Consider the following 12,555-nt stretch of genomic DNA (forward strand, 5'->3'; position numbering starts at 1 on the left):
AGGAAATGTAATAAACCAAATCCAAAACTCTCACCTCTTTCTATTTACTATTCAATTTTATTTTACAACACAAAAAGTTTGATGTTCAAGATCGTCAATGTAGACTTTGTGCTCTTTGACAGTTTTGTCAAAGTTGAGTAAAGATTCAACACAAGTGAATTCAAAATAACATAAACCCTCTTTTAGCCCCTGTCCGTCTCTCATAGCCTTTCTTTCTTCACGAAAAGAGAAACTTTAGAGGAACGCCTTTGAGGGTAGGGAGTGTGTAAAGGCAGCACATGCATGCAAACACAGTACCATTACAGGGATTCATTCCACTCAAGCTAGTTATTTGTCATGCAAACCATCCATCACTGCCTCTCTTCCCCAAGACAGTAACATACCATCCATACCAAACCACCGTTCATCAATGCCAAAAGTGACCACATGTGATTTTTTTTTATTAAATGTTCAACTGCTGGTATGTGTAGCCGAGCAATGCGATGGCTGAAACATGCATTCCGGTCATGCCGCATACCCAGCAGCCCTCTTTAGACTTATTTACTGCTTCCAAACTCTTGAGGTAATGAGTGGGTCCGCGATACCTCATTATTCTGAACTGCACTTTGTTTGTACGTAAGCATACTTCTCTTCAAAAGTGGCAAAGCCTGGCCAAAACGTAAGCAGTGGTGCAATTTAGCTCTTCTTTTCACTTGAGGGATGCTCTTTGAAAGCCTGATTACGGACCAGAAAACCCGAGAGGTACTTTATGGACTGAGAAACAGGATATCACATTCAAAATAAACACATTTCAGCTGTGTTTTATTGAAGATTGAGATGTTACTTATACGTCTGACAACATCAGACCTAATTATAAAAAGAAGATGGAAGAAGAATCAGTCATTTTGACTGTTTAGTGTCGTTTTACCCACTGACGACGCCGCACAGTCTGAAGGTGAGTTTGTGGTTTTTATGCGGGGGGGTTTTTTGGGCATAGAGCGGCGGAAACTCATCTTCTTCATGTTCAACAAGGACACATTGAGGCAGACACGTGATGCCGTGTGTGGGATTGGAAACATTTCTCCATGAGCATCAGGTTATAATGGTTCCCCTCACCAAAGTGACCACATACAGTAACACTATTGAAATGTCTGGTCTGACCAAATGTTAGACAGATTCCCATTGTTCACTTATCCAGTGAAACATCTCCGTTTTCTGCAAAATACCAGGAGCCCTGTCTGTTTACAAGACGATAACTTACGTCCAGTCCTTTGGTTTATGGAGGAATTACACTAATCAAAATAACAAATGCTATCACAGAACACATGCACATGCTGTGTAGAGAGCAAACTGGAGAACATTCTGCAAGCGGAATAAATTCACTGCAGATTACTGGTGATTTTGCTGGGCCGGTCCCACAGCAGTCTTATGAAAACTTTGAAGCTGGGATTCAAACCACAAAACAAAACAAAATTTGAATAAAACCCAGAGGAGCCAGGCATTGTAACTGACCACAGCCACAATTTCAACACTTGCCATCATCCTCTTGCAACACGATAGTTTCACTTCACCCAACCGGCTCAGGAGTTTATCAGCTGCTGTGAGTGACGACCACAATAAAGGGAGTTCAGTACCAACGTGATGGCAAGTTGTCACGACATCCACAATGGTTGACTAGAGTGGCATCATTTTTATTGACATTTTTCTTTTCCACTAAGTGTTGGAAAATCAACCGGGCAATTGAACAGGAAACAAGCACTAAGAAGGAGACACTCTCACCATTTGCAACGATGAGTCATCTTCCATTTGCCTTCTTCCTCCACTTCTACGTCCAACAGGAACTCCTGTTTTCACAATGACTGCACATACGAGTGCCTTGTAGGTGTAATAAGAGGCTGTGTACATCACCACAGCATCTCTTTAACGGATGTTTTCATGCTGAACAAAATAAGCTTAGGATTTCATGTTATAGCTTCCTGCGTGAGGCAGATTGTCGTCAGTGAAGTCATTCCTGTGGACAGTAAAGGAGTAGATCTCTGCACAATTGGTTCTGTCCTTTCCTCTGACTTAGAGTCATTCATCACCCTGAACGTCTTTGGCGACTGAAATATTGCTAGTGTAATCGACTTGTGTTTCATTCGCTCTAGTTTTGCATTGTGTCTATAGCCTGGTGAGAGGTTGATGCATGTGAAAGAACAGGTATAGAGTGAAGACACGAGGCAAGCACATTTCTATGTTAATTACAGGGTGGAATGCAGTGCCCACAGTGAGAGCGATATGGGTTGCTACATTCATTCCCTCTTTGCATGAAGTAAAACCCGGGAATATGAGGCATCTGAGGTATAGATCAGAACAGAATGTTTCATGAGAGCCAGATGTCCAAGTAGCAACATATATTGGAGCTTGGGATCAGAGATGAGCAGCGACAGCAAAACCAGCCAATTCTGATGCCTCAATCTTAACTTAGCATGTAAACAATTTTTGCACAATTTTCTATTTAACAATTCTATTTTCACTCTGACTTCACAGCTGCTTTCATATTTACTTCCCATTGCAACTAGCACCTTTGTAAATACACCACAGTGCTTCACAATAAAAGGAAGATACAATTTAAAAAAGCCAATACAACAATAAAACGCAACACAGGGTGGAATAAAAATGAGCTGGTTGAAGGTTAGAGTAAAAAGACAAGTTTTAAGTCTTCTTTTTAAAATATCTAGTGAGCTGGTTTGCCCGTTTGTTAAAAGTTAAAAAATTTTATTCTTACAAAAAAACAGCGCCATGTTCTGTTTGTCTCCTGTAAATGTGTACAACTGCTCTACGTGCCTTAAATTGCCCCTTGGACAATTTGAATTTGAATTCCAACAGTAATGGTCACAGGATGTGTTTATATTCATGAAGAACATTTGAAAGTTGCTTCATGTCCAAATATGGATGTTCCTCTCGGAAACACAGCACATACATATACACAAGGTGGAAAATCTGTTGGATACCAAGTCTGTCAGACATGTGGCACCTGTATTATTATGATATACTCTTATTATATATGATTTACTCTTATAATTGGAGGCTTGATATATTATATCTGTCATAATTGTAGGTGCTATGACCTTGGTTGCTGTGGCAACTGTCAGTGAGGGCTGGGCCTACTTGTGTGAGACCTGTGGAAGTGGGTGTTTCTGTCTTAGTGGCGATTTGTGGGAGGAGAGTTTGACTGACATATGTCAAGTGAGTATTGTGCTTTGGAAAGATGTGAGATCGTCTTTTTTACTTGTTACATTATTTGCCAGTTGTTGAATTGAGAGCATTGCACCATGGTCATATTGGTGGTTATCATGTTCCACTTGTTCCACCTGCTCTAATGTTCTATTTATGTGCCATTTAAAGGAGTCATTTATGGTTTTCTTGCTGGCATTTCAGGTGACAGAATGCACAATTAAGTCTGCAGCTTTTACGATGGGTAAAAACAAATCTGTATTTAAATTTCCTGTGCATCACTAATTTCCCTAAATGTTGCCTATATATTGTGGCAGCTGCTTGTTTGTTAAAATGGCTCCTTTCTGTTGGCAACCTCCTTGGAGACATATATAAAATATGTTATGGGTAGTCGCGGTTATAGAGTGTTTTACTATTGGGTTTCAGAGATCTAATCGTCTTCGGGTAATTGTCTCCGGCTTTGATGTTTGGCACAAAATGAATCAAATTGGCTACAACAGTCGAAAACCACCAAGAGAGCAGGAGCAGCTGGCCTGGACGCATGGGGTAGATTAGAAATTTTTATAAGATCTCTAGATGTGGTAGCTGTGTGGTTTTGAATCCTCTCTCCTCCTCTGTAGCAGTGTGTGTGTCATTTGTGACCACATTCATGGGTCTGAAAAGCCACAGACACTGGCCCAGGTTCTACTGTGGAGACACACAGACTAAACCAAGGCCTCCTCATTAGCAGGCTCTTATTTTCATGTCATTTGAGCATCCGTTTTTCCAGAATGTCAAAAACATTTGTTGAATAATTCAGTGGTTTGTTAAAAAAAAGAAAAGAAGAGCAGCAGTTTTACAGCTAATTAAAACACACAGGAATGTGAAAACAGCTCTGAGTGAACGGTCACTGGAAAAAGTGTTATTCCTCTAACACTTATATTATTACGATTCACAAAACTGCAAATTGTTGGAAAAAGTTTTACAACACGTTGCCACCCGTTTGTTTATGCAGTAAACACTGGTTTTGCTTTTCATTTCAACTTTACCCTCTTTTATGGATGCAATATTGTTTTGCCAGCACAGAACCCCCAGTTACTCTGATGTTTAGATTCAACATTTTGTTTTACAGAAAAGGGCAACGTGGCTGCGGGGGGTAACAGAGGAACACATGAGCACAAAGTCAATCCAGGACAAATCAGAGGTTGTACAAAACAATTGACTTCAGGTATTTTAAATCACCCTGGAAACACACATGTTTACAATTAAATGATGGTATTTCATGACTTATTTGTGAAACATTTTGCATCTTCTACTCCCCTCACTAACAGGTCAGTGGCCAAGCTGCACACCTACAGCTGAAAGAGGTCTAGATTAGTCCAGATTAAGAAAATTCATGTTTGCCACTCATAGACATGCATGCATTCCCTTACCCAACCTTTACTCTTACCCTAATTCTAACCCAAGACTAAACCCCAACCCTAAAACTAGGTCTTAATCCCCAGAAAGCCTGTTAAAGTTGTGTTGACCAACAAAAATGTCCTCACAAGGTCAACATGTCCTCACAAAGATAGGTTTGCATGACAATTGGTCCACACAGCCTATTAAAGACATGTAAACACACAGTGGACCGTTTCCTCACCTCTGCAATTTCAACTTTGTAAAGTTATAACAGACAGTGGTGTTTGTCTCCATCTGTAGGGGAAGGTGGGGAATTTGCAGGCCAAACCATTCTGACAAGGATTCAGCTTGCATGTAGATTCAAAGTAGTAAAATAATAACGCACGTTTCAGATTTCAGATTTTGTATATTTAATTTTCAAATATAAAAAAGAAACTCCATTATACAGTTAATAAAATGATTGAAGAACACTTAGCATCAATTCATTTTTGAATACCATCACCTAAAACGCATTAGCAACCTAAGGCGGAACTCTTGTGTAGGCGTAAGAGGGGGGAAGGATTTTCAGGTCGGACTTGGTTGTTGCATTATATTTTCGTGATCAGGAACTGCTCTGGTGAGTGTTTTCTTCCATAAATTGAGCTCTCTTTTATCAATGTATGCAATTAACAAAATAAACACATTGATTTGACAAATAAAATGTATTTTATGATGTACTAATGTTAGACATTTAAAAGCGAACGTTGTAAACATTATGCTTTAAAGGCCTTGACAGCTAACGTTAGCCGCGCTTTGCTAACAACAATCAGCGCTCACAGCGAGTTAGCAGGGCGGCTAAAGACCGTAGCACATCAACTTCCTCGCTGCTGACATATATTTTTTCTTCTCATTTCCCTATTTCTGTGAGTGTGTTGTGCACCGTGGGTTATGGACACAGTTTTCTGTTCACCGTTCACAGGCGCTACTTGCAGTAGGTCATGAGAATTCAAGCTAGTGTTAACACTAAGTAAGCGTAGAGAAAGCTAGTACGGCACTTAACATGACGTCATTTCACATGTATCACTAACTATCTGCGAGTATTAAGTAGCAATAGTGTGACACAGTCATGATCAAGGAGAAAACAACAGGCATTCAGAAACTAAGTTTGTTCCTTGAGTTGCAGTCTGCATATCATCACACCCAGGGTAAAGTTCCCTCATTAGGTCAGGAGGCTGAGAACAAACCACCAACATGTCTAATGAAAAAAGAGAAACAGCTCAGCTCTTGTACAGTAGCTCTCCTTATGATTCCTATGGCTCTACTTCTGAACTACTCACTTCATAGGACTGCTTTATGGTGCAATACAGTTTAACATTTAATTTATATCATCCATATTAAAATATTTCATGATATCATCCACCATATGTATGTGTTGAGCCTCAAAATCTATCCTATTAATAGTTTCTCTCTTTTTTTCAGCAGCAGGTGGAGGGATGAGTCTCTCCCCTGTGATTGGCACAGAAGTGCCAGAAACCGCTAACGGGGTTGTGATACCTGTTGTTTCGGAAAATGGCTCCCATGTTACAGTTTCTGTGAAATGTGGGGGGAGCAGAGCTTCCTGTCCCGAGGAGTCATCAGAGGACAGCTCCCTCGAATACACAGACAACCATGTGGAAAACAGAGCTTTTGGTGATGGTCATTTGGATACAGAGATGGCCTTTAATGAGAGAATGTCTCATTTATTGTCAGAAGCCAACTGGGTGACAGACCAGTCTCTCTCTGTAGCTACAAGCACAGGTGACTCTGAGTTAGGATCTATTCCTGAGGCTTTGGATACTGTCAAGCCTCCTGATGCAGTTCTGCTGTGGGACTCAACACGCACCAAAGACTCATCACTCACCATCACCACTGACAGACAGTGGACAGAGGCAGAGACTGTAGACAGAAGCACTGACAGCAGAGAGGACGATGAAGATGGAGCGAAGGAGAAACAAGATGAGGAGGAAGATGAGAAGAATGAAAAAAAGTGGAGGAATCAGTTTGCAGGAGGAAGGACCCAGACGGGGGTGAGCGCACAGTATGAGTTTTTTTAGAGCTTCAGTGTATAATGGGTATAGGAAAAAATACCAATCAACATATATAATGAGCACAATGTCAACTGAAACCAGAGCAATCAAGGCTGTATTGCCAACATGATCTACAGCATGTTGTTGAATGACTACATCTGACAGCCAAGTATAATTTGTCAAAGTGAGTTAATTTTAAAGGTGTGGCAAGATCCATCAAAGGGAATGGTGCTATTTAAGTAATGTGTGGCTCTTGGCTTGTTTTCATAATGATTTGCCAGCGTGATTTATGAAGCAATAATTTAACTTCCCTTTTTCAAACCTTTCCAGTCTACACAGCACTACTCATCCTCAGCTCCTGGTCCTAGCACGTCCTCTTCCTCTCCTCCACCTCCTCATCTTTCCTCGGATGACGGCCCCTGTCCTCCCCATGTCATGGCCCAGGTCTGGGTTCGCAATGTGAGGGGGATGCAGGATAGCAAGAGCCTGGATGAAATTAGCCAAGCATGTGGAGGTAAAACTCTGTCAAACATATAATGTCTTGTCTTTACTCGCCTGAAATGATGAACAGTAAACCCTCCTTTAGCAAACCAATAAATTACAAGAAAAGTATTAAAATTGGTCATCATATATAAATTTATCAGTAATTAATGGCAGTATTTTATAACTATTTGACATATTTTCAGGCGGTTTGGGAGCTCGGGGAGGCGGCAGAAGTGGCCAGTCAGAGGGGCGACGGGCTACAATCTCCTCGGCTCTGGAGCTAGAGGGGACGGTTAGTCAGGAAGGTGACCTGACTCACTTCATCACCAAGAATTTAGAGCAGAAGATAAAGATGAGCTCCAAGCCTAGTCTGGATTGCAGTGACTGTAAGTGTGGCGTAGAACAAACTTTAATTTATAACTGTAATTCATTACCCAGTTAGTAGAAGTTTCATGTCATTTTTGAACCTGCAATCTTAAATGGACGTAATTCAGTCCAAAGAAATGTCATGTACAGTATACATGTATACTCTATACTGTGTGTGGTGATAGAGGCAATGTTTATGTCAGCTTTATATTTGAAGGTCAGGAAATATGAACTTTTTGTATTTATTTCTGCAGAGTCAGGTGTGAAAACCATGCATTTCAGCATGTACATGTATTGTATTGTATGTAGGTTGTGGTTGTGAAACTGCAGTGCAGGATGTCTGAGTCTCTGGGGCAGATTCACAGGTTCGATCAAGGACTACTCATTATTTAATGCATAGTTTTGGTCATGTTCAAACCATAAATAATGGATATTGAGTGATATTAATCTGTTACGCTAATGAAAGGTTGTATCTGTTGGACTGATGCAGGGTTACATGTATCAGCCTCAGCTTTGTAGTTTTCACAGTACAGCACATTGTTGAGCCTGATCCATGCAAGATGTACTTCATTTTAAAATGAGATGTAGCCGCTAATGGCAGTAGCAAGAAAAAAAAAAAGCTTTCAGATTTTTTTTTTTGGTTATCTGCTCTCTGGTTTGATCTGTTCATACTTTACTCTCTTCCTTTAATTAGCTAGTTGTAATTTAGCAGGGTGAACAAGTCCAGCCTGGCCATTATCTATCATCTGTCTTGTCAAGTTTTCAAGAGAGAAAGCCAATGACCTGCTGCCCTTCATTCTGAGAAAAATCCCCGCGGATTAGAGCATCAGCAAAACTAGCCATTCAATTGAAACTCAGAAACACAGTCAGTGTGCCCTCTGTGGCCGTTCATTCCCTCTACCTGTTGAGAGTGAAGGGATTTATTCCTGCTGCTCCCCATCAGGAATGTAATCCTGTGCTGGAATCTGGCCACCCACGTTTGGTGCATTCCAACATGTGGTGATGTGTGGCACAAATGCATTTTTGATTAAGTAAAATATTATAAAAACATATATACATATATATATATATATATATATATATGTGTGTATAATAAGTAATAATTGATGCAGGCAGCACAGGTATTTGATTAATGATGATAATTAATTTTTGTTTAACAATTTGTTCTTGTTCATGTTCTCATTACTGTTAATTAAATATCTTTAATTAAAAAAAACCTATTAGTTATTTGGTTTTCCATTTTATAGAATGGATGGACCAAAACAAATGATCATATATTATCCATCTAATTTTGTGAATATTTCTCCCCAGCGGACTGTTCAGGGCCAATCTATCGAAGTCGAGGGTTGTCACGAAGACCAGCCGATATTCCACCTATTGATCCCATGGTTCTGCTGGACCTTCAGAGACACACACAGGACGTGGCACGCAGTGTGGAGATGATGATGCGAAGCCTCAATGGAACCATCCAGAATGTGAGTCTTCAACTTTCTGAATTCAAATCAGATATTTTTTTCTTTAAATGGTATGATGAACTATGTGCACTTTTTGTATTTTTGACTATGTAAATAAATTTAAGAACACAACTGTCTCTTATTCAGATTCTATGTCTCTTTCCTTCCTGTTGTCTCACGTGCCACACACATGCATATTCCTCTGTGTCATTGATTAATTCTGTTCATCTGTGTCTCCATCCAGATGACAGCTCTGAGTGTGGGCTACATACAGACTTATAGGGACTCGGTGGACAGCCTGGGAGAATCTGTGGACATGAGTATTAAGGTGACACACAACAAGTCAGCACTGTAGATTAAAAGTCACAAACTCTTACTGTATCAGGGGCCACAATGGAGATTTTGTCTGATTAGTTTTGACTTTATCGATCTCACACTGGGAGAATTCCTGTATAACAGCAAGTCTTGTGGGAAATAAGTAATTCCTCCACTCATAGATTTGTGAAAACCTTCTTACTTTGCAGCATTTTCCTCGCACACAGATACAGTATAAAATTCTTGCTTTGTTTCCAAAATGTTACCCACTTGTGATGTGACTGATGTCTTCCTATATATTCAAGCATCAGCCCTTTTATTGCCTGGCATAATGTGCTTGCCACCACAGGGCATGTACACGCTGATGGCTCGCTGTGAGGAGTTGGATCGTTCCATGCAGCCCATTCACACGCTTGCTGCACAGATCCGCGACATCAAGCGCACCCTGGACGCTCTGGAGGCGATCTGCAAGTAACACTGCATGTCTGGTACGAAAACACACCCCAGCTGCAAAGATCTCCCATCAAGCACATCCTGAATGAGGCTGTATCTCCACCCCTCTGCAGGTACCGCACACACACTGCAGCGAAGATTAAGCGCACCCTCAGAGTCCTGGAAGCGTTGTTTACTAGGCATGCTGGATTATTGGCGCTCATAGTCCCCTCGGCCTGTCCATTGTTTGAAGGTTTGAAGGTGACCATGTTTGTGTCGTGAGAGGAATTGCGGTTGATTTGCTCTCGGGTCTGAGCTTTCTTTTTGGTTTTTTTTGAAAGCACCTTCACTTCATTTTAACCATTTTGGAGACACTGAAGACGTGGGGGTGGATGCCACGTGTTCCCATTTTACAGGAGGCATTGTGTGTCGTTATCCGTCCAGCCGGCTTGGTTCAGATTGCACTAACCTCTCCTCCCCATACGGGGGCGACATTGCTCTCTCTGTCTCTCCCTGCCTGCAAAGAGGGACCAGACCATACTGCTCTGAGGAGAAGACGATGACTTTTGCACAGGAACACAAAGTCCGTTTTTTTATCATATGCAAAAATGATCAGATTCTTTCACTCCAGGCTAAATTAAGTGGAGCATCACATCCGTCCATATGTCAGTCTGCCATTTTAAATATTCCATTTTGTTATGCATGTTTTTTAAAAAACATGGCCTCTCTGTGTCGCTGTGAACTGACCAGCTCAACTCGGGGGTCGGGGGGGTTCAAATATAATATCAATATCAGATATTTCTTAAGAGCAGTGAGATAAACCGTTGTGCTTGTCCTCTTCTGATCATCTCAGACTTCCCATCGATTAAAAATAACAGGTAACCTTTTTTTATCAAGGAGCTGCCTCTGTCATATGTGTAACTAGCACCATGCATCGTTTGAGTTAAAGTCTCACTTTGTCTGTCTGTGTCACTGCAAACTAAGAGGATATTTGGAACATAACCAGAAAAAAAACCCCACTGTAGCCTTCACATTGGATTTAGAAATTTGAAGTTTCATTAAAATTAGGATTTTACTTTTAGGTGTCCTCTGAAGTAAAAACACCACAGTTAAGGTGGAGAGATGTTCAACCTGAAGCTCAATATGGTTTCAATCCATTCAATTCTTCTTGTGTGAATTGGTTGCCCACCCGAAGCCAGTGACTTAAAGGATCTGCTTATCATAAACAGTTTAAGAAGTAGTTTGAGGCTGAAAAATCATTGATTACATGTGTAGTTATATATTGGGAACTCTCTAATAAACTCAGATTGTAAAGGTTTGTTTCTGAATGTCGATCAAACGCAGCGTGTGAAGATTTTCTTTTCTTTAAAATGGAAACAGAATAGTGTTATACATGGGACTGATGGCTAAACAAGGTGAGGGCGCGACCTTGGACTTGTATCTCTTAAGAATTAAATGGAAAGTGAGTATTTTTAGTTTAAAATATGGTGAAGGAGCGTAGTGTGACCTGGCTGTTGCTTCAACAGCCTAAAGCCACTTGCAGCCATTGAGCATTGTACTTGAATTAATGAAGAGACTGTGGTACTTCTGTCCTTGCACTGGTGGGTAGCTGTGTCAATCAATACATGTACTAGCTTCTTGCACATGTCTCACTGAAGGTATGAATAGTGTTTACTGGTTTTTGGTATGAGAGCTTTCTTTTCCAGGCTACTTTTTAGAATATATTATCCTCAAAGTTATATCAGAGGAAAGATGAAATGATTCTTGACAGATACAGATAGATTTTGTTAGTTAGTTTGTTTTTATTTGTGTTGTTCTTTTGTGGCAGGGACACAAAGAAATGATTTGAAAATAGCTGACCACCTGAATAATTTCAATTTCACTCGTCCAAATTTGTGAATCAACCTTAACCCATACTACGCTCTATCAGCCTTCAGCTAATTACATTAGAAGAGTGTTTCATCGTACACTCTCCAGAAAGGCCAATAACAGACGACAACGTGTGTGAATGGGGACATTATCATTGTACAGCCGGTAAACTGTCTCCATATATTAGAGCAATACTGCAAACACAGTAAGAACGCATTTTAATATCTGCCATTCTATTGAAGCTTAATACAATTAAGTAAAAGTAAATACAGTACTTAGAAAGTTCAAAATTAAGTTTTAATCTTGGCCATAACATTGATGCTTAAATCTAGTGTAAAATGAATTATGTTTAGTAATATTTTCAAAGTGTTGTATGGAATTGAAACTTGGAGCAGCACCGTGACTCTGCGCAGTCTAAACTGTCTTTACCTGTAGCTTTGCACCTTTTTAATGTGGTTTTACTACTGTGGGAAAATATCGACGTTACTGTCCGCCCAGAAATCTGTGTCATGTTGCAAAAGGTTGCGAAAATTCAAAGAGAGGCGCAGACATAACAAATTCAACCCAATAATATGGAAATATACTCGCATGTCCAAAGCTGTACAAAAAAAAAAGTTCGCCGAAGGAACATTCAAGCGTTTCAGTCGATTTACTCATGTGAGATGAGAAGAAATGTCATTTTCTTGTCCATAACATAAATAAATGTATGATTAATTAATTTTCTGTTGTGCAATCAGTTCCACCAGTGTACATATGATCTCTTTCTGTAACTAAAATGATTTAGATACCCTTCGTCTTGAGTGTATATTTTATTGAAAAATAATAAATGAATTTACATGAGCTGCAAAAACAAATGTTGAAGTCTTTTGTATAATAAAGTGCCTGTGGGAGAATCCCCGGAGGAGGTGGAAGGGGAAGATGCAGACGCACTATAAAGAACTCTGACTCATGAAGATGTATTCAGAGGAGTGAATGAACATATACTGCATTTTAACTGTAATCATATTTAAAGGAAC

At 40.1% G+C, this 12,555-nt stretch overlaps 1 protein-coding gene across 1 annotated transcript; it reads left to right on the plus strand.

Annotated features, from left to right (window-relative positions):
• Positions 1-3,672: 3,672 nt before the first annotated feature.
• borcs6 (BLOC-1 related complex subunit 6) lies at positions 3,673-12,393 on the plus strand. Its single transcript, XM_044037594.1, has 8 exons — positions 3,673-3,741; positions 5,092-5,191; positions 6,034-6,620; positions 6,951-7,134; positions 7,307-7,489; positions 8,781-8,944; positions 9,168-9,251; positions 9,588-12,393. Exons 1-8 carry the CDS (start codon positions 3,673-3,675, stop codon positions 9,711-9,713), a joined length of 1,497 nt encoding a protein of 498 aa, XP_043893529.1. The 3' UTR covers positions 9,714-12,393.
• Positions 12,394-12,555: the final 162 nt, after the last annotated feature.

This window comes from Solea senegalensis, linkage group LG11, assembly GCF_019176455.1.
Source record: "Solea senegalensis isolate Sse05_10M linkage group LG11, IFAPA_SoseM_1, whole genome shotgun sequence".
NCBI lineage: Eukaryota > Metazoa > Chordata > Actinopteri > Pleuronectiformes > Soleidae > Solea > Solea senegalensis.